General features: G+C 43.8%; 2 protein-coding genes across 2 annotated transcripts; both read right to left on the minus strand.

Moving 5' to 3' along the window:
• Positions 1-303: 303 nt before the first annotated feature.
• On the minus strand, positions 304-4,724 carry LOC136440935 (uncharacterized). The gene is made up of 4 exons (XM_066437122.1): positions 4,501-4,724; positions 3,254-3,607; positions 2,718-2,893; positions 304-2,320 (listed from the first exon to the last, which is right to left on the minus strand). The coding sequence occupies exons 1-4, from the start codon at positions 4,606-4,608 to the stop codon at positions 2,125-2,127; spliced, it is 834 nt and encodes a 277-aa protein (XP_066293219.1). The 5' UTR covers positions 4,609-4,724; the 3' UTR covers positions 304-2,124.
• A 2,742-nt stretch (positions 4,725-7,466) lies between these two features.
• LOC136440488 (urotensin-2 receptor-like) lies at positions 7,467-21,774 on the minus strand. The gene is made up of 2 exons (XM_066436537.1): positions 21,481-21,774; positions 7,467-7,772 (listed from the first exon to the last, which is right to left on the minus strand). The coding sequence occupies exons 1-2, from the start codon at positions 21,772-21,774 to the stop codon at positions 7,467-7,469; spliced, it is 600 nt and encodes a 199-aa protein (XP_066292634.1).
• Positions 21,775-22,501: the final 727 nt, after the last annotated feature.

The following is a 22,501-nucleotide window of genomic DNA, read 5'->3' on the forward strand; positions in this document are numbered from 1 at the left end:
CTCCAGCCCGATTTCAAATGTGCTTATTCTGCTCGTTGTAACCCAAGGGTAACAATGTATTCAGCGAGGAATAGATGAATGGATTTTCATTTTTTTTATTTTTACTCTCACTATGTTTCACGTTCACTTTTTCACTTTCTAATCTTCACTTTCCACTCTTCACTTTCGCTCAAGAGCAGGGAGAGAAACCAACCGCTATACGGGCACGTTCTTAGTGCTAGTAGCGTGCGTAGTCCAGTGGTTAGCGATCTTGCTGGAACTAGAAGCCCCGGGCTCGATCCCGGCTGTGTCACCCACCCGACATGCACGCTACCGGAAAGGGTCCCAGTCCTTAGGACAGGACGTTAAGCCGTGGCCCACTGTTCATTATGCTTGTCGAAAAGAGCTAGGGGAATTTCCCCGGTACAATGAACCTGTAAATACTGTACATAGCGTCTGTCTTCCTGTCACGACCAGTGGAAGATTAGCTCATCTGTTCATTGAGTTCATTTGAGCTTAACTGGTTCGAGATCACTTTCCTTTCCTTATACTTAAATGAGACTTAAATTGCATGAAATCGTTGACACGGTTAAGTGTAAATGGTTTAAATTGTTTATTTGACCGTCCAGAGGCCAGAAAAAAACAATACCAATGTTGTAGAGAGCTGACATACGTAACTGCGCACAGGTCGTTTTAGAACCACAAAGTCTAAAACTATACAATAGAACACTACTCCTGTATAGCATCAATCAGCTGAGGCGTATCGCTTAAATCAATGGCTATAATAATCTTATGGTCCTGCTATTAATGTTAAGCAACCACTCTTAATAGTACGCCAAAAATAGTGACTCAAACAACTGGATACAATTTTGAAACAGTCAGACGTTTCAGACAGCATCCGCTGTCTTTCGTCAGTGACTAACGATAGGACTGGATAACCAGATTTAATATCAGATCTCTGAATAGATTTGTTAATGAGGTCAAGAAAATTCAGGATGTCTTGACGTAGTCTTCAAAAGCAGATCAATTTAAGACAAGTTTAATGCTAATAGTTCAATTAGCTACGGCTGTTTTAGTACAGTAACTAACAGTTAGGTTTCCCAGTCCTATCCTTAGTCACTGACGAAAGACAGCGGATGCTGTCTGAAAAGTTTGTTTCCAAATTATATCTAGTTGCTTGAGTAACTATTTTTGGCGTATCTTACTATCTGGATGTCTAACCTTCATCAACGAACTCTTAATAGTCTTTCTTCAAATCATTCTGACATTTTAGGGATATTTTGTCCTCAACAGAAGCTCCTTTTTTGGTACGATGTATGTAGGACTGGGAGCACATTTTGGGCCACGTAAATAGTAACAAGACGGTCCGAAGGCATCATTAGACTATCGGTCACAAACTCAAACGTACCCACGTACTGTAATGACGTTTCGAAGTGTACGAGAATCACATCTAACGTTACGATAAACTCCATCCATTCAGACGTCACTATCCGCGGAACAGACCAACTCAAGGATTCGATATTCTTAAAATGCCATCAACAAATGTGCCGCTTTATAGGCAAACATAGCAGACTTGTGAAGTGTTGTTGCTTTACTAAAATTAATGCTAACATTTTCAAACTGCTCAAAATGACGAGACATTAGTAAGTAAGATTGTCCTGTAGACATAGGAAAATAAATGCCAGACACCGCCTATGTTCTACCAACCTGATGAAATTATTTTCGGATGTTTGAAGATTAGCCTTGTTTTGATCCTATAAGAGATCATTCCTGATTTTGTTCTGGACGTGTATGAGGTTGCTCATCTCTCTCAACTTTGATTAAAAATAACTTCTACCAACACGGATGCACTTTCAAGTGAAACCTCTTAAAAAGCTGGGTATTCAGAAACATAACGATCTTTTAGCCCAACAACTGTTTAAAGTTCTGTTTTGCTTCTATAAGAGATCATTCCTGATTTTGTTCTGGACGTGTCTGAGGCTGCTAACCTCTCTCAACTTTGATTAGAAATAACTTCTACCAACACGGATGCACTTTCAAGTGAAGCCTCTTTAAAGCTGAACGTTAATGATCTTTCAGAAACATAACGTTAATGATCTTCCAGCCCTACAACTGTTTGAAGATTACTTTTGGTTTGATTTGATCCTATAAAAGATCATTCCTGATCTTGTTCTGGACGTGTCTGAGGTTGCTCATCTCTATTGAGGTGGTGGGGACGCGTTTGAAGTTGTTCATCTCCGCCGGAGTGGACGGCGCGTGCTGCTGCAGATGCTGCGGTTGGTGCCGCGGCTGGTCGGCCTTCACCTCCGCGCTGGGCCGCGGCTGCTGCCTGGTCAGCTGCCTGCAACATACACGCGGGAAAGGACCTTAACATCGAGATTGATTCTAACCTAAACCTTCATGTACCTGAACCTGCAACGAATCCACTCCTCCCTGAGGGTGCATCACCCGGTGGTACTGCTCACTCACTTCAAATAGACCACTCTAACCTGAAGCAGGAGCGCGTCCTGGTACCGGACTACAGCCTCTAGCGGTAGAACCAAACACTCGCTCCCAACAAGAAGCCAACCAACTAAAGAAAGAAAGAAAGAAACAGACAAACACATACAAACAACCCGTCCAAAACCTGAAGCAGGAGCACATTCTGGAGCAAAACTGCAGCATCTCGCGGCGGAAGCGCTCACTGTCTCTCTAAACAAACAAACACACAAACGCACATACAAATAACCCTTCCCCACCTGAAGCATGAGCACATCCGGGAGCACGACTGCATCATCTCTCGGCGGAAGCGCTCGCTCAGCATGACGTAGAGGAGCGGGTTGGCGCAGGAGTTGAGGTAGGACAGCCCCACGAACGTCAGGTGCACGTAGTACATGGCGGCGGTCGGGCGGAACACGTGGTGGTAGTACAACACCTGGGGAGAGATGGCGGAAGATTCATCACCATAGAGGTATCGTGGAATGGAACTCGTTGACACAAGTAAGAGAATCCGTAGATAACTTTAGGCGACGCTAACAATAAAGCCCCACTCTCACTGAACCCGCGGCATGCTGGCGGCGTCGCTGCGTCCAAACTGGATTTGTTGACTTTATAATGGGAATATCATTCAAAAAGTATGACCAAAAAGAAAATAGAACACACAAAGATTCTTTTTTTGTCGATGAAATTCGCAGAGTGCTTTGCGTGCCGCGAGGCTAGTGAGGGGGGGGGGGGGTTACATGTGCAAAAGTTCGGTGTGGCAGGTCGTTCTGTGTAAAATAACTGAAGACCTAACCTGTAGGATTCCGTACGGCAGCCAGCAGACGAAGAAGACCGCCACGATGATGAGCACAGAGCGGGACACGTGCTGCCTCTTCCTGCTGAGCCTCCGCGGCTGCAGGCGCCTACCCGCCCCGTCCCCTCCGGAGGCGTGCCGAGACACCACGCTCTGCCGTGCCGCCCCGTCCCCCACCGAGGCGTGTCGTGACACCACGCTCTGCTTGGCGGCCCCGTCCCCCAGCGACGCGTGCCGTGACACCACGCTCTGCCTGGGTAGCTGTCGGCTCGCCACGGACTCGCTAACCGAGTACTTGACGCTAACCGTGCGCTGGGACCGGATGTAGCTGGTCTCCACCCCCCTCTGTGACACCTGTAGAAACCAAACATGTACATCGGTACTTTGGAACCTTACTTTTTGTGTAGAGATTTTGGGCAGAGACTTCGTACGTCCACAATGTCTGAAAAGTGAATCAGCTGTACATTTTGTAAAGAATGCGTAATCAAGCCTAGCCCTAGAACTGCGATGTGACTTCCTTATTCTGAGGAATGATCACTTTCCTCTTCTTTCTTCCTTTCTCTATTAATTCATTCATTCATTCATTCTTTCTTTAATCTTCCCATTCGTTCACTCATTGGTTCATTCAGATTCTTATTAGAAGTTGATGCTGTAGGATGGATTCCACTCTTTGCTTGGATTCATTTGGACCATGTAATCTGTGTCCTTGTTATGTTTTGTCCGATCCTACGTATACCTTCTTCCCAAAATAGTCACTGACGAAAGATAGCGGATGCTGTCTGAAACGTCGGACTGTTTCAAATTGTATCCACTTGCGCTTGCTTGAGTAACTGTTTTTTGTGTGTATCTTATTGCCTGGATGCCTAACCTTTATGAACGATGAAGAGGTTCATCAGTCACGTATAATCACAGTTACGAGAATATTCTTCAAACAGTGACTTGATAAAAGGTAGCCAACCTCCCAACCTCAACGGATGAACCGTACCGGAGGTTGGGAGCTGCCCAAGTCCTACTTACCCCTACTCCGCAAGGAGGCGGGGGAGGCAGGACGATCTTCACAAGTCTCGGCCTAGTCTCGTGTTCTCGCGAGACTAGGTCACTCCGTGATCAAGACGTACAGACTAGACGTCGAAAATTTGGAGGTTAGTATTTCGCTACCTTTTATCAAGTCACTGTTTGAAGCATATTCTCGTAACTTTATGAACGAAAAACAAAAAAACAAAAAAAAACAAAAGAAATCCAGATACCTCCGCGACGCTGACGAAGCTCCTGAGCGTGCTGCGGCGCTGGTTGGCGGTCCTGCCCTGCTCCTCCAGCGTGACGGGCTGCATGGTGGACCACAGCTGGTACACCATGGTGCCGTACAGCGCCGAGATCACGATGAACGGCAGCGGGAACCCCAGCACAAACACGAGCGTGATGTAAACAAGCTTCCCCACCTGTAGCGACACATGAACACAAGCGTGATGTTAACAAGCTTCCCCACCTGTACCAACACATGAACACAAGCGTGATGTTAACAAGCTTCCCCACCTGTACCAATACATAAACACAAGGGTGATGTAAACAAGCTTCCCCACCTGTATCAACACATAAACACTAGCGTGATGTAAACAAGCTTCCCCACCTGTACCAACACATAAACACAAGCGTGATGTAAACAAGCTTCCCCACCTGTACCAACACATAAACACAAGCGTGATGTAAACAAGCTTTCCCACCTGTACCAACGCATAAACACAAGCGTGATGTAAACAAGCTTCCCCACCTGTACCAACACATCAACACAAGCGTGATGTAAACAAGCTTCCCCACCTGTACCAACACATAAAAACAAGCGTGATGTAAACAAGCTTCCCCACCTGTATCAACACATAAACACAAGCGTGATGTAAACAAGCTTTCCCACCTGTACCAACACATAGGCACAAGCGTGATGTAAACAAGCTTTCCCACCTGTACCAACGCATAAACACAAGCGTGATGTAAACAAGCTTCCCCACCTGTACCAACACATAAACACAAGCGTGATGTAAACAAGCTTCCCCACCTGTACCAACACATAAACACAAGCGTGATGTAAACAAGCTTCCCCACCTGTACCAACACATGAACACAAGCGTGATGTAAACAAGCTTCCCCACCTGTGCCAACACATAAACACAAGCGTGATGTAAACAAGCTTCCCCACCTGTACCAACACATGAACACAAGCGTGATGTTAACAAGCTTCCCCACCTGTATCAACACATAAACACCAGCGTGATGTAAACAAGCTTCCCCACCTGTACCAACACATAAACACAAGCGTGATGTAAACAAGCTTTCCCACCTGTACCAACACATAGGCACAAGCGTGATGTAAACAAGCTTTCCCACCTGTACCAACACATAAACACAAGCGTGATGTAAACAAGCTTCCCCACCTGTACCAACACATAAACACAAGCGTGATGTAAACAAGCTTCCCCACCTGTACCAACACATAAACACAAGCGTGATGTAAACAAGCTTCCCCACCTGTAGCGACACATAAAAACAAGCGTGATGTAAACAAGCTTCCCCACCTGTAGCGACACATAAAAACAAGCGTGATGTAAACAAGCTTCCCCACCTGTAGCGACACATAAAAACAAGCGTGATGTAAACAAGCTTCCCCACCTGTACCAACACATAAACACAAGCGTGATGTAAACAAGCTTCCCCACCTGTACCAACACATAAACACAAGCGTGGTGTAAACAAGCTTCCCCACCTGTGCCAACACATAAACAATAGCGTGATGTAAACAAGCTTCCCCACCTGTACCAACACATAAACACAAGCGTGATGTAAACAAGCTTCCCCACCTGTATCAACACATAAACACAAGCGTGATGTAAACAAGCTTCCCCACCTGTATCAACACATAAACACAAGCGTGATGTAAACAAGCTTCCCCACCTGTACCAACAGATAGGCACAAGCGTGATGTAAACAAGCTTCCCCACCTGTACCAACACATAGGCAAAAGCGTGATGTAAACAAGCTTCCCCACCTGTGCCAACACATAAACACAAGCGTGATGTAAACAAGCTTCCCCACCTGTACCAACACATAAACACAAGCGTGATGTAAACAAGCTTCCCCACTTGTACCAACACATAAACACAAGCGTGATGTAAACAAGCTTCCCCACCTGTACCAACAGATAGGCACAAGCGTGATGTAAACAAGCTTCCCCACCTGTACCAACACATAAACACAAGCGTGATGTAAACAAGCTTCCCCACTTGTACCAACACATCAACACAGGCGTGATGTAAACAAGCTTCCCCACCTGTATCAACACATAAACACACTGCCATGGAGTGTGATATTCACGTGTCTCCGTACAGGTGGATCTGAACCCACAGTTATACACGAGCGTGATGTTTTCGCACCTGTACTATCACTCAGATAGAAACAAGCTAGCAGAAGATTAAACTCGGGCGACACAGAAAGAACACTTAAGTTAAAAGTAACAACTGCACCATGCCTACTTCTAAAGACTTACTCAGGATTGAGTGACCACTTTGGATCGCGCACACGTGGCTTTGGCAGTTGGTCAATGGTGCCCACCTCGCTAGGCCAGCTGAGTAGACAGACCTGCACCACTTCTACCCTGTTCCGGCATGCCGCCACTGCCTCCGTAATACTGACCTCTGACCTATAACTAAAGGTCATGAACCCCAAACGCTGACTTCTGACCCTATGTCATGAACCCTAACCGTGACCTACCTTGCTTGGCCAGCTGAGCAGACACCCCTCCACCTGCTCTCCCCCCTGTTCGTGCCGACACTCCCTCCCTTAAACTGACCCATGAACTCTAGTTAATGAACCTAAACCTTTAACCTCTGACCCTATGTCATGAACATTAACCCTACCCGTAACCTACCTCGCTTGGCCAACTGAGCAGACACCCCTCCACCAGCTCTCCCCCTGTTCGTGCCGACACTCCCTCCCTTATACTGACCCATGACTTCTAGTTAATGAACCAAAACCGCTGACCTCTGACCCTATGTCATGAACCTTAACCCTATCCGTAACCTACCTCGCTTGGCCAACTGAGCAAACACCCCTCCACCAGCTCTCCCCCTGTTCGTGCCGACACTCCCCCCCTTAAACTGACCCATGAACTCTAGTTAATGAACCCAAACCTTTGACCTCTGACCCTATGTCATGAACCTTAACCCTACCCGTAACCTACCTCGCTTGGCCAGCTGAGCAGACAGACCTCCACCAGCTCTCCCCCCTGCTCCGACTCGTGCAGACTCATGCAGACGCTCCAGGGCAGGGTGATGAGCAGGGCGGCGATCCACACTGCGCACGTGATCCAGCGGGATTTACTGGTGATCTGGATCCCCTCTGAGATGGCCTGCGTGGGGTACATCACGGCGTAGAACCGGTCGGCACTCATCGCCGTCAGGGTGAAGATACTGGCCAGCATGGTCAGCGTGTCTAAGCCCACTATCAGCCGGCACCCCACGTCACCAAACACCTGTACACAACAAACAAACAAACAATAAACAAACACAATAGACCTGCAGTCAACGTCACCGAATACCTGCAGTAAAAAAACAAACAAGAAACAAACAACACATAAACAGAATGGTCAGCATGTCCGATTAATAAAAGATCATCGATCAATTGTCTCGAAAATGCTAGTATGTTAACATAAGATACATTATTCTGCTCTTAAGTCTCATGCTGCAATGTGACGAGGGGGAAGCGACATGCAAGTTTGCTCGGCTTGCTCTTCTTGTCCGATATTATTCGGTATTTAAATATCGCCGTAGATGCTATGTTGGGTTCGAGATACATCACATCCAATGGAAAAGCGGTAACATCTTCACTGCATGATTGGCGACAAGTCGAGAACACTCCCTCACTCACTCATGACCCATGACCTCACTGGTCGTAGGGGCGTCATGACAGCCAGCAGCAATGATGAACACTACGGAGACTAAAAAGTTTTTTTTCGATCTCCCGATCCTCAAGCTTTGCCATCTAAGCATTGCCGTTACGTACGCTATGGAATCAGGTCAGTGAGCTTACGAGCCTGCTCTGCTGATTCTTCCTGTGTAATCCTGTGCAATCAGGTCGGAAAACATTGAATTTCATGTTTTGCTCGATCTCCCGATCCTCAAGCGTTGCCATCTAAGCATTGCACTGAGTAATCAGGTCGGAAAGCATTCATGTTTATTCACTCCCTAATCACGCAGAGATGTCATTCACAGGTGTGCGCAATTTCAGCCCAATCTCCCGGCCTTGCGCGCGCGTGTTTTTTTCTCGCAAAACGTCATGAGGGTAGTCCCCTGTTTACGCTCAAAACGTGCCCAAGAATATCAAGTCTGGAGGCGAAAGCGGTTGCTTCGCTACAAAAACAAATCTTGAGGTCGAGACCTTGCCTTATGATGAGCTATCGGTGGTCCCCTTAAAACAAAATACTGTATGAAATAGTAGAAACGACATTTTCATATTTCTGTGGCGGTGGTTGATATTACGTGCAGGATTTCAAAGTGGCACCATCAGTCTTAAAGGGGCTCTTTGTAAGATTTTGGTTGCAAAAGTGAAAATATATAGAATAACCAAGTCCTTATGTTATTGAAAATTTTGAGCACTTTTTAGCACATCTGCCTAATTATCCAATATTTGTGCAAAAACAGTGCAAAAACAGCCCACACCAAGGTTCCCTGATTTTTTGGTGGTACCAAAAAATACACTCTAGCCAGGTGTAAACAAAAATAACAGCTTTTCTACACATTAACAAAATACAATTATTTATGATGATGCTTATCCACCACCTAAATATCGCATGCAATGCTAAAGGTTTGATTCTATTAAGTATTCAAAATAATAACAAAACAATTCACACGTCGTACAAATCGTACATTGAGTGCCTTTAAAGTTTTACGCAACAGCTTCCTTCCACGGACTGCCAAACTATGGAACTCTCTCGATGACAACTGTTTCCCTCCCCAATACAACCTGCAAGCCTTTGAAACCAATATTCACCGCAATTCTCCCAGCATAATCGTCTCCGTATTCCATCAACTTACTTCAATGCCCAGAAGTGGACAAATATGGCCTGGCACTAAGCAACCCATGATAAACAAGGCGAGCCAATTGAGGCGTAGTTAAGCGTACACAGCTGTCTCAACAGTATTTCAGAGAGTACCTACTGATCTCCGAGGTCCCTAAATGATATCCACGCAGCCTCCAATGACCTATCAATAACCTTTTTCAAGGATTTCTGAGATCTCCAAGGTAATACTTAAATGATATTTCAAGGATCTCCAAGATCTTCGATAATCTTTAAATGGTTTCTAAGACCTTCCGATGACATTTCTATAACCACTGTTTTTTGAAAACCTTTTGATGACCTACAATTATATTTCAAGGATCCACAAGATTCTAAGGTCTTCCGATGACATTTCTATAACCACTGTTTTTTGAAAACCTTTTAATGACCTACAATTATATTTCAAGGATCCACAAGATTCTTCAAGGATTTCTCAAAGATCTGCCATCATCTTTCAATGAAACCCTAGGGTTTTTTATGACATGGACTTGGAGTAATGGACAGCGATTTTGCTTTGACGTGTCGGATTTTATTTGATCTACTGAATGTGGTTTGTTTGAGTTTAAAGGAGTCCTAAACTCCAGAAGGGGGTGTTACTTTCCAATTCCGCTCGTTGTGAATTACACAAGGTGTGTTTTGTGAAATAAAATGATACTCACATTCATTTCTACTTCCTAAAATTATTATCTATTGGAAAATAATTCCACCTCTGTTGTTTAGGACGCCTTTAAGTTTTACTGAATGTCGTTCACTTTTGTCTCTACATGGCTGATTGTAACCTAATCTAATCAACAGGAAACCCCACAAATCGTTTCTGCTGCACCTTCTGTCAGATGGACGCGACAGTGACGCACTTGATCTCGTCAACCATTTATTTTGCTGCGTGTGATTCTGTTCCGTGGCATCGTCAGAATGATGAAGAACGCCGACAACCAAAAGCCGAAATTAACGAATGCTTTAGTTGATGAAAGCCAAGTAGAGCACGTCGACAGAATGCAATGCAGATACGGTAACTAGCCTGCTATTCAAACATATCATAACTGACGAATCTCTTTTGTTTTCCTTGAAGTAGCAGCCGCTGCATAAAATATGTCTTTGGACACAACTAGATGAACCTATATACGAGATATTAACCTTAATTACGCGAACACGACCTTAAACGCTTACGTTCTGTCGACGTGCTACCATGTACCAAGCAGCAATGTGAATATGGCAAAGACCTCTTGCCTTTCCGGTGGAATCTGTTGAGTGAATGAGCAACTGAGATAATACGAGGTATTAAGCTTAAATACGCGAACACGCCCTTAAACGCTTACGTTCTGCCGACGTGCTGCCAATGTGACTATGGCTTAGACCTCTTGCCTTTCCGGTGGAACCTGTTGAGTGAATGAAGACTGAGATAATGAATAAATGGATGGATGGATCGAATTAATGAATGCCAAGAAGCAGTTGAAAGTTTTGATTTAATTTAATTTAATTTAATTTAATTTAATTTAATTTAATTTAATTTAATTTAATTTAATTTAATTTAATTTAATTTAATTTGATTTGATTTGATTTGATTTGATTTGATTTGATTTGATTTGATTTGATTTGATTTGATTTGATTTGATTTGATTTGATTTAACGGTCCTTGCTGGCAAATGTGCTAGATGTTGGTACATCGGTTACCAAATCCGTAGTGTGTTTTTGGCACACACTTGACAGATTAGCCGAAGACGCTCGGTGGGCGTCACTTCACCGTCATGGTAGGAATATCGTGTAAAGTGTCTTTCGCAAGGGCACAATGTCGGGGCATGGTGAGTATCGAACCCGGGACCTATTGGTTCTGAGTCCAACGCTCTAACCGTTGCGCCACGCCGACGCAACAGTTGGAATGTTGGGACTAAGAACTCCAACTTTTTCGACTGCGATTCAAACCATGATTATATGGATAAAGATGAATAAGAGGATTCGTTAACAGGCAACACCTTCAAACTGAAACCATGTTCAGCTTTTTCTTAGGACACTTAGGACAAATTATGTTGGACAGGGCAATATGGAGTGATGTATGTACTTACTTAGTCCCGGCCGATGCTCGATAGATAGATAGATAGCTTTTCCTATATTCATTCGTTGTGTCTTTTCATATTTACTGAGGACCCGGCCTTGTAGAGCAACCAGGTTTCTGTTGCCGGCTCCTTACAGATTTTAATCTGTGAAGTCGAATAAATAACTGTTCAACAGTCTCATTTATCGCTTAAGTACCGTGCCTCTGACCTCTCATGGTCGCCGAAAACAAAGTCAGATCGTATATTGTTACTTTCTGCAAAATGAAACCTTTCGAACTGTTCAACAGTGTCATAAATCTCCCTGGACGTCTGATCATATATTCCTATTAACATTCCACTTCGTTTCTTTTTCTTGAATGGCTGTGTGGCACTCTATAAATTATCGCAGTACAGTATGACAACACTCCGCGGTAACGTCGTGTTTCACACAAACATCCCCTGAGTCCGTAGTTACGCCCACTTTTCACATGACAGAGTCGCTGTTCGGAACGAGCGATCCGTCACTTTGGAGCTGGTGAACACCTCTTGAGAAATGTTACCTTACTCTGGAATCTTGTTAAAGGAAACCCAAGCAATATTAGCCTAAATTAGGGCCCGAAAATCGGATTTTGAAAGTCAATTCATTTAGTCATTTCAATACATGATTAGTTCAAACAACACTTTCACAATGTATTGCGACGTCCATCATGCAAAAATTCGACGTCGTTGTTACGTGAGAACTCACTGAAAATCGTCGCCAGGGTTTTTTTAGGCTTGCGAAACTAAGGGAGTCATCGCACGACACGTTTTTGCGCGGTTTTTCAAATGCTCAAAGCATGACGCTATTATGTAAATGTGCTTAATAGTGTGAGTAAATGTCACTACCATAAAGATTCCAGTATTTCTTATTTCCATATTTTGGGCCCTAATATTGCTTTGGTTGCCATTAATGTTCACTGCGGACTTTTTGTTTTTACGGTTCTTAGTAGCAAATGTGCTAGATGTTGGCACATCGGCGACCAAATCCGTGCTGTGTTTTCTGGCACACTGTTCGACAGATTAGCCGAATTGGCTCGGTGGGCGTCACTCCACCGCCAGAGAAGGTCTTGTAAACTATCTTTCCCAAGGGCATAACGTCGGGGCATGGTGAGTATAGAACTCGAAAATTATTGGTTCTGTCTGAGTTCAACGCTCTAACCGTTACGACACACCGACGTCCCCGCTGACTGACAGTTGTAGAAGAACTTTATTGCACGACAATTGTACATGGTACAAGGTATGGCAGGAATTCGTTAACATAACGCAAAGTGGAAGTATAGAATGAGACTTAACATCATAATTACTAATGCAATACAATAAGGGCTAGCATACGTTTTCGATATTGTGTTATAATCATTGATTTAATGATTAGTTTCAGCATTTTTTCTAATGTGAAAGCAGTCGTTTAGATATAAGGTTATATAAGGTGCGTGCGTGTTATATAAGTTTCGTGCGTGGGCGCTCCAGCGGGACCGCCTGTCGCTGCGAGCCGAGTATGTCTTATATCAGGACGCACTCTGATATACGGTCTATCACAGGTACAGAGACATTCAGATGAAGTGAAGACAAGCTTTTGATCACAATTTATTCCCTACTTCAAAAGACATGAAATTATAAAACGTATTATAACAGTCAGAAAATGATAAGATATCTTTACATGTAGAAAAGATAGGGGAGTTATTTGGTTTAATTTGAATATCATTTATGCTTTCCTGCGAGTAATTCTCAATGCTACATTATATGTTTGTTTTCCTTGTTTACCAATTCGATATACATGTTTTGTATTCAGTTTCTTTCCCGCTTACATGTTATGTTTATGTATTTATGTGACAGGATCCGTGGCATTTAATGTTCATTATAATATGTTTTTCTGTTCTCCTCATATTGTGTTTGTTCATGTGAAAATGCAATAGAAATGAAATGAAAAAAAAAAGCTTTTGATGCCAATGAAATTACTGGCTTCCGATAAAGAGAGCCTCACGTGCTTTATCAAATTCTGCAGTAAAATGAAGAAAAAAAGAAGCTTTTGGTGCCCATTAAATTACTGGCGTCCGATAAAGAGAGCTTCACGTGTTTTATCAAATTCTGCAGTAAATATGCTGGTGATGTTCGGTGTACGGGTCGGACTGTTTTAGTTCCCGCCGCCGGAACGGTAACAGTAATTACCGATAAATGGTTTCCTATCCGAATGTGCATCATTACTGCCACGTAGGTCCATCATTACTGTGATGTAGGATCATGTAAGGCAGTACAAATTTGAAGGTGTGGACACGACTGAGTGCAGCGAGGTTGATACGTGGTTATTGCTGCGCCTGCCGCACTTTTACCGTATAATTACACTAAACACACAGCGCAGTGGCCTGATGCAGATAACAGGGCCAGGGGTGCGTCTTCCTGCCTGCCTGTTAAAGTCCGGAACAGTCATGATCGTACATTCACCTTATATAACTCTCAGTCCGAGGGGAAAGTTGATACATAGTACGGCGTAGTCATGATCGTACATTCACCTTATATAACTCTCAGTCCGCGGGGAAAGTTAATACAGAGTACGGCGTAGTCATGATCGTACGTTCACCTTATATAACGTTAACTCTCAGTCCGTACAGGGGAAAGTTAGTACAGAGTACGGCGTAGTCATGATCGTACGTTCACCTTATATAACGTTAACTCTCAGTCCGAGGGGAAAGTTAATACAGAGTACGGCGTAGTCATGATCGTACGTTCACCTTATATAACGTTAACTCTCAGTCCGTACAGGGGAAAGTTAGTACAGAGTACGGCGTAGTCATGATCGTACGTTCACCTTATATAACGTTAACTCTCAGTCCGAGGGGAAAGTTAATACAGAGTACGGCGTAGTCATGATCGTACGTTCACCTTATATAACGTTAACTCTCAGTCCGTACAGGGGAAAGTTAGTACAGAGTACGGCGTAGTCATGATCGTACGTTCACCTTATATAACGTTAACTCTCAGTCCGAGGGGAAAGTTAATACAGAGTACGGCGTAGTCATGATCGTACGTTCACCTTATATAACGTTAACTCCCAGTCCGTACAGGGGAAAGTTAGTACAGAGTACGGCGTTGTCAAGTGGTTAGCGGCCCGGCCTCTGCATAATAGCTACAGAAGCCGCAAGTTCGATCCCGGCTGTGTCGCTCACCCGACATGCACGCTACTGGAAATAGGACTTAAGCAACTGTCCACTATTCATTGTGTCTATCGAAAAAAGAGCTAGCGGAATTTCCCCGGTACAATAATGGACCTGTAAATACTGTACATAGTGTTTGTCTTCTTCTCTGCCTTCTCTGTCTTCTCTGTCACGACCAGTGGAAGAATAGCGCAACAGGTGCGTATAAAGTCACCTGGACCCTCGGTTTCACTGGACAAAAGCAGGAATCTTGGACACAGAAATCAGAATGTTTTTGCATCAGGAATTCAAAAAAAGGCCATCTACATCAGGCCTTTGCAAATATCTCTCAAAACTGTGAATGCACCTTTATCATCATTTGGAATACACTCTCATCCCTGTGTTTGCAGTCGTTTGAAGAGAGTGCCTTTTTTTTACTATACATATGTATATTCCTTTTTGGAAACTCCTTGAGAACATTAAAGAACGAGTCCGTAAAACAGTTACGATGCGATTCAGGTTAGAGTGGTTCCAAAGGCCTGCTCCATCACTCTTAGCACAGGCATATGATGGTGCGCATCAATTTCATTGACGATGAGTTTCCCTGAAAACAGGGCAGCCATCTGTTGATTACGTTCCCATCGCTTTTACATCTCATTTCTCCATCTTCCTCATCTTTACCAGCACTTTAAAGGATAGTGTGGTAATCTAGCACTAAAACGCACCTTTATTAGAGAGTCTCAACGTGCTGTGATGGCGCGGAGGGAGTTATTTTCTTGCCTAGAGTAGACAGAGCTGCGGGCTCACGTCTCCGCCGAGACTGCTGGATGATTGATAACCGTTTTCAGGCCGAACCTACCAGTTCTGATGGAGCGGCTCATTTGGCTCCTGACATTCGGCTCCTCAACCCGAACTGGAGATCGACCTCCGCGCGCAGCAGGCTGGCCCGAACCGACCTATCGGTAAACCTGGAGCCCTCCGGGGGGAGTGGGGGGTTCATCTATCGGCCTGGTCCGGCGCAATGGTCAAACATGAAGCGCAAACGATGAAGCACACACGCTTGATTATTTTCAAAATTACTGTATGTTACTGTCATTTAAGTTGAAAAACAGGCATTTGGGTCTGGTATGAAGATAATTGGTAATTATTCCTATGCCATAGTTCGCTTTGTTCTATTGCCAACAGTCAATCATTGTAATATCACGACATCAATTTGGCCTTCGGGCTACGACTGTAGTGATAAGATTTTGTGTTTCTCAATAAAAAACATTACTAAGATAGCTGAAGCGAATCTCATGATTGACATAGTAAGATGCTAATTATGCAAAACAGGAGCTAATTACTAAACAGGAGTGAATCGTCCTATGTATGTTGATTGTAATCCTATGTTATTTTTGTATTCAATGTATTCTCTCCCGGAGTTTTAGGTAGACAGCTAAAGTGGAGAGCGGTACTCCAATAAACTCCAATGGTCATTAAAAGTGTCCTGTTACGTCAGATATGTGAAGGTAGAGACTGCGATCTGTGAATCTCTGCTTCTATCGATAGAGGCCCCGATCGGAGTCTGTACAGTTTTCCGAAGTATGTATGTGGACACACAAGGTGACAGCTACTCAAGCAAATATGTAGATCTGAAAACGGTTAGATGTTTCATGTAGCATCCACAACCTTTCGTCAGTGACTGGAGTAAGATGTTGAAACTCGCTTAAAAGCCACGGGCAGCCAGAACGTCGATTTGTGCCACTTTTTATCAATGAATATTGACTTGAAACTCAGGATTTATAACTGGGAGACCTTCATTACGTATTCCTGACATGTTGATCACAATCGCTGTCGACATAGACTCTCATCACGATCTCTGCAGGCAGAACTGTCAAATTGCCGGATGGCAATCTGACAACAATACATCAAACAGGATAAAACTCTATCATGCATGGGGATCGGTAGTAAACCGGATGCTTCAATCGAAGAGTTCCAGACAAGATCCAAACACGTGCGCTGGTCATGGCACATCGCCGAGATTATAATCATTTAGATGATCGCCGAGATTATAATCATTTAGATGATCGCAGACGATGATAGGCGGATTTAGTCGTATTTTGTACCTGCAATTGCAATGATATCACGGCCTTTGTATCAATATTTAACAACCGATCTATGTATGTCCTTCAATGATTGTACTCTTACCGATACTGATACCGTTACATCTTTATGTATTTATGAATCAATCCATTAATCCTCTTCCTACGTATCACTGTATGCCAACCAATGACATTGCATCTCTCGATGCATGTATATACACATCTATCAATGCAGTTAAGGATAAATGTATATACATTAACCATTGACTGCTTTCTTTCTTGTTGTTGAGACTTGAAATGTGAGCAGGAAAACGCTTATCTCATATCCATTAGTTATGGTTAAATGTATATACATTAACCATTGACTACTTTTTTCTTTCTTGTTGTTGAGACAGTTCGTTGCGACTTGAAATGCGAACAGGAGAACGCTTATCTCATATCTTACCGCCGTTATTGTACTTTACGTTATGAATAGTTATATACAGGATTCCACTTGATATGCGGAGATATGGGTATGTATGATACGTTCAAGGTCAATGTATTATGTATGATGAAGTCAAGGTTATAGTACAGAGTAGTGTCTTACACCGAGATGGGCCACCCTGCTAAATAAAACAGAAATAGATGAATTGTCAAGGCGAACCAAATAATCAAGACACTCAACCAACATTGCATTTCCGGGAGAATGGAAAAGGGATGTTAATCTAAAGGCCCCAACGGCGGAAAAGATTGGTTCTTAATATTTCTGATGAATGAAAAAAAAAGGAATCTAAAAATATTGCTTCTGAAGGATGACAGCAAATGGAAGACTACAGAGCCATTTACCTGAATTTGTTTGTGATCAAGGTGACCGACCTTTTTTTCTTTCTTTATTATTCAAAATAGATGGAGTGAGAGTACCGATGGGCGAGACACAAAACTAGTTTATAGTTTACGTGGAAACAAAACAATAGTACCTTCCTTTCGCCAAATGACTTTTACTTTCAATTAAAGTTTTAGTCGATTATGCAAACAATGGCTTAAACCTCAAACTCCCGACCTTTTTTTACGACTAAAATGACTGAACGGGGTCAAAAATGTCCCCAAAATGGTTTGCTCAGTGAAATTTCCCTTTTCACTTTCTTCGCTGATTGTTACCCGTACATTTCTTCATCAATGTAAGAGGAATGTTTTAGTATGTTTGGGTATTGATAATTCCCGTTCATTATCAAAAATGACCCCGTTCGGGTGTTTGAGGGTTAATTTGCATACATCTTATCAGTTGACGATCTTGTCTACACACTTGATAACTCAAGAGGCCGCCAGGAAGCCCACGATCGAACTTGACCTTCGTCTCTCCCACACCTGCCCACCTGCCAAACATCATCAGCTTTTTGAGTCATGTTGTTTACGTCCACGGCCACTTCACCATAGCAAAACTGAAAACTTAACCTTCTTGGCGAAGGTGATGAAGTTAGTAAGTAAATAAATAGAGCCTCCTTGAGTTTGACTCAAAGACTTTGATCGTCTCCCATCCCCGTGTATCAGGTGCAGCTATCGACTCACATGTTGCTACTCCGAGGCTTTATTGGGAAGCGACAGGCTATTTACTCCCCCAATCCCTCCGCGCCCGTCAGAGGCAAACAGAAAAGGGCAGCACACACACTTCGCAGTTCTCAGGTTACATAAAAAGCACGATAATGACAAAGGCTCAGGTTTTAGAGCTCCATACTCCTGCACTAATGGAAGATGAAAGTAAGCTTTCGTCACGGCAAACTGAGAAGGTTGGTCCGTACGATTCAGTGACTCATTCAGTGAAAACAAACCTGTAGAACAATGTCAATATTCCAGAATGCCGAGGATCGGAACCGGCAATGATAGGGTGTGACGTAAGGTCATGGTTAAAGATTACCTTCAGGGGCAAAATCCAACATCTTAAAGCATTAAACAAATCCCGTACTGATAGATGTCTCTAAGGTCTTCTGAAGCTGAGAACATTTCTACCTAATACTAAGTAGTAATATCAATTTAATCATTATACAAATTGTAACAATCACTTGTAGATAATTCTTTCTCTGATGAAATTATTTTCGGAAATTCTTTCTCTTTTTTCTTTCACACATGATAGATATGCACTGACCTGTACCAGACAACAAACACAATAGCAACAACTTTGGAGTTTTCTTAGGAGTTTAGTAGAAATGGTTGAACGAAATGCGACCTGCAGGCCGATTTGAGCCTCTCACGAATGAACAGATCTAGAGGTTCAAATAAAATTCCGTGGTCGGTAAGTGATGAAAAATTAGATAGGCATGCAAATGTCACATAACATTACATGAACAAATCAAATCGACATTAAGAAAGATAGTGTCTCACAGACATGTAGTGTCTGTTTTATATATGGCCTCCGTCGGTCTGTTTAGATAAACGGTAACCCTTACAAAATGATAAAAAATCTTTAGTCGTTGAAGTAACGAGTCAGTGTATATGTACATGTCCTTCATTGTTCCTATGTTCTCACGATTTATGCTAAGACAGTTATCGCTCGTTCTCATTTAAATGTACACATGTTGTAACTTCCGTTACCGTTTGAAGTAAGACGTTTTTGACATTAAGATATGCCACATATAAGATGCCAAACTGTCTTTTTTTAAATAAAATAAAAAGTTTTAAGTCGTCATAAAAACGACAGTTTGGCACCTTATACATTGCAAGTCCTAATGTCAGGAACGTCTTACGGTAACGGAAGTTACAAAAATGTGGTTATTCAAATGAGAACGAGCGTTATGTTAAGAATACGCTGGTTAGTTGGGAGAGACTTTAGTTGATGTAACCTGTTGCCCGAGATACTCATCGATATGGGCTGCGCCATGAAGAGTTGTTACAAAAGAAAGGACTTTTCGGTTGACTTTTATAGATTCAGCCCCCCATGCTATCTAGACGGGGATCGCTGAGCGACGGTACAGCGACCAAAATTGGGTTTGTGTAATCACTGCAAGTAGCGACCGTACAGCAACCAAAGGAGAATTTGTGTGATCCTTGATTTCATTGTTTGAGTATAACAATCGTTGATCGATCTGTTAAATCTCTGGTCGCTAGGCGGTCACAGCGCGGTCTTAGTGCTCTCATGGATGGGGACTAGTCTCTACCAGACTAACCGCGCCGACTATAGGGAGAACATTTGCCGGCGGACTTTGGCCATGGAGGGTTTCATTCCTCTCTCCGTAGCCGACTCCCTTCATACAATTGACTCTATTAGGCCTATTTCTGCTATTTTTCAAGCGACCCGCGGAGGCTGGTAGAGCCTAGGATAAACAGACGAGCCGTAGCGAAGCCATATTGCACTACCACAAGCTACTGGAAAAAGCATCACGATTCAATATAATTGACAAAAGAAGAAGAGGCAATGTAAGCCATGACTACTCATCCGTATGGAATGTACCGTGGACATTTGTCATTATAGAATCATCATCATTGTATAATTGACATTTGTCATTATAGAATATACCTATTGGAAAGGGATGATATGAGACAAGGTGGTGACGTTAGTATGTCATAACCCGTAGAGCGTTACGTAGGACTCAGAACCAATACGTTCCGGGTCCGATATTCGCCTTGCCCCGACGCTGTGCCCTTGGGGAAAGCACTTTACACGATATTCCTACCATGGCGGTGGAGTGACGCCCACCGAGCCACTTCGGCTAATTTGACAAAGTGTGTCAAAAAAATCACACACGGATTTGACGCTACAAGGTGCCAACATCTGCACGGTTGCAACCAAGAGCCTAATCTTTTAAACAAGATACTAGCCATGTCTACTCGTCTAACTGGGCTGTAGCGTGGACATGAGCTATTGGAGTAAAAATATAACCTATTAAATTGGTCAGTTAAGAGACAGGATTTACTGCATTTAATTGTGTGTGTAATGTAAAGAACATGTTATTCAGCCCTCGTGCTGCGAAATGCTCTTGAATAAAACCCATTATTATTATTAGATAAGACACTACTACACATGCGTCTGGCATGTACCGTGAGGATATGATGATATGAGACAAAATACTAGTAAGTCATAATTACCTGCCTATATATAATTGGTCTCTACGGTGGACATTAGCAAAATTAGAGTAACCAGTCTAACTGGGCTGTATACCGTGGACATCAGCTGTTGGAGTAAGAATATAACCTGTTGAATCGGTAAGGTAAGAGACGAGCTGAGCCAGTATACTAATACTACACACCCATGATGATATGAGACAAGATACTAGTAAGTCATAATTACCTGCCTATATATAATTGGTCTCTACGGTGGACATTAGCAAAATTAGAGTAACCAGTCTAACTGGGCTGTATACCGTGGACATCAGCTGTTGGAGTAAGAATATAACCTGTTGAATCGGTAAGGTAAGAGACGAGCTGAGCCAGTATACTAATACTACACACCCATCTGGCATGTACCGGGAGGATATGATAATATGAGACAAAATACTAGTAAGCCATGTCTACTCGTCTAACTGGGCTGTACCGTGGACATTAACTGTTGGAGTAAGAATATAACCTGTTGAATCGATGAGGTAAGAGACAAGACACGACAAGACACATCAAGTCAGGATACAAAATAATCATAGCAAATCAGGGCTACTCACCCATCTGGCCTGTGCCGTGAGGATATGATAATATAGGATATGCCACGGGTACTCACCCATCTGGCCTGTGCCGTGAGGATATGATAATATAGGATATGCCACGGGTACTCACCCATCTGGCCTGTGCCGTGAGGATATGATAATATAGGATATGCCACGGGTACTCACCCATCTGGCCTGTACCGTGAGGATATCATAATATAGGATAAGCCACGGCTACTCACCCATCTCGGTTGCACCAGGAAGGAGGCCAGGAAGAACGGCCCCCCGAGCAGGTAGACGGTGTCCGCCGTGGCCAGGCTGAGCACGTAGACGCACATGCTGCTCCGCACGCCGCGCCGCCCCACGCACAGCAGCACGGTGACGTTCCCGACCAGACCCACCAGGTACACCGCCGAGAACACCACCGGCAGGATGAACGGGAGGGAAGGGCTCACCAGCGGGGCGCCGTGGATGGGGAGGGGGGTCTGGGCAGCCGTGCTGTTCAGCACCGTCGCGTTACCGACAGACATCGTCATGCCTGGTCCTGTTCAGGACACGCCTATCCGTCTGGACACTCAGGTGTTGGCTGTTTTTCTATTATTTCTTTTCTGGGTATACCTGACTGTACAAGTGTTCACGTCAGGCGCTGGACCTTTCCAACGACTCTCTAGGCAGAACGATTCTTAGCTACTGACTCGGTTCTAGCTATGGCATTCCTGGCTGCCCAAATACTCAAGCCAGGTGCTGTAGTGTTCTCTTCTTTCTCCTGTGGAACCTCGATAGGCCTTTTCCTTCTCCAGTGGACTGCCTCGCTTGGACGATCCTTAGTTGCTGACTCTGTTCTAACTATGGTATGCTTGGCTGCCTAAATGCTCAAGCCATGTGCTGTAGTGGTCTCTCCCTTCTCCCGTGGTGCCTTGATCTCCCCTCGCCAGTCCCGTATCCCGTCAGCCAGAGGGGCAGCCTGACTTGATAGGTTGTACGATACTTAGTTGCCGATTCTGTTCCGGCCTTGCCTACCTGCCCAGATACTCAGGCCATGTGCTGGGTCTTTGCTCCTCCTGTTATGGCTCGCACGGAGCTACTGCTTATGTTATGTCTGGCTGCCTAGATGCTCATGCCAAGTACTGTCCTTATTATGACTTGCTAGTCAGTACAGTCAGTAGCTGATGTTTCTCTGTTCGATATGCCAGGTGATTGGCCCTTCCTCCTCTTGATACGACTTGCCAGGAAGCAGAGTTTGTACCTACCGTTTCTGTTCTC

The sequence above is a fragment of the Branchiostoma lanceolatum genome, chromosome 8, assembly GCF_035083965.1.
Source record: "Branchiostoma lanceolatum isolate klBraLanc5 chromosome 8, klBraLanc5.hap2, whole genome shotgun sequence".
NCBI lineage: Eukaryota > Metazoa > Chordata > Leptocardii > Amphioxiformes > Branchiostomatidae > Branchiostoma > Branchiostoma lanceolatum.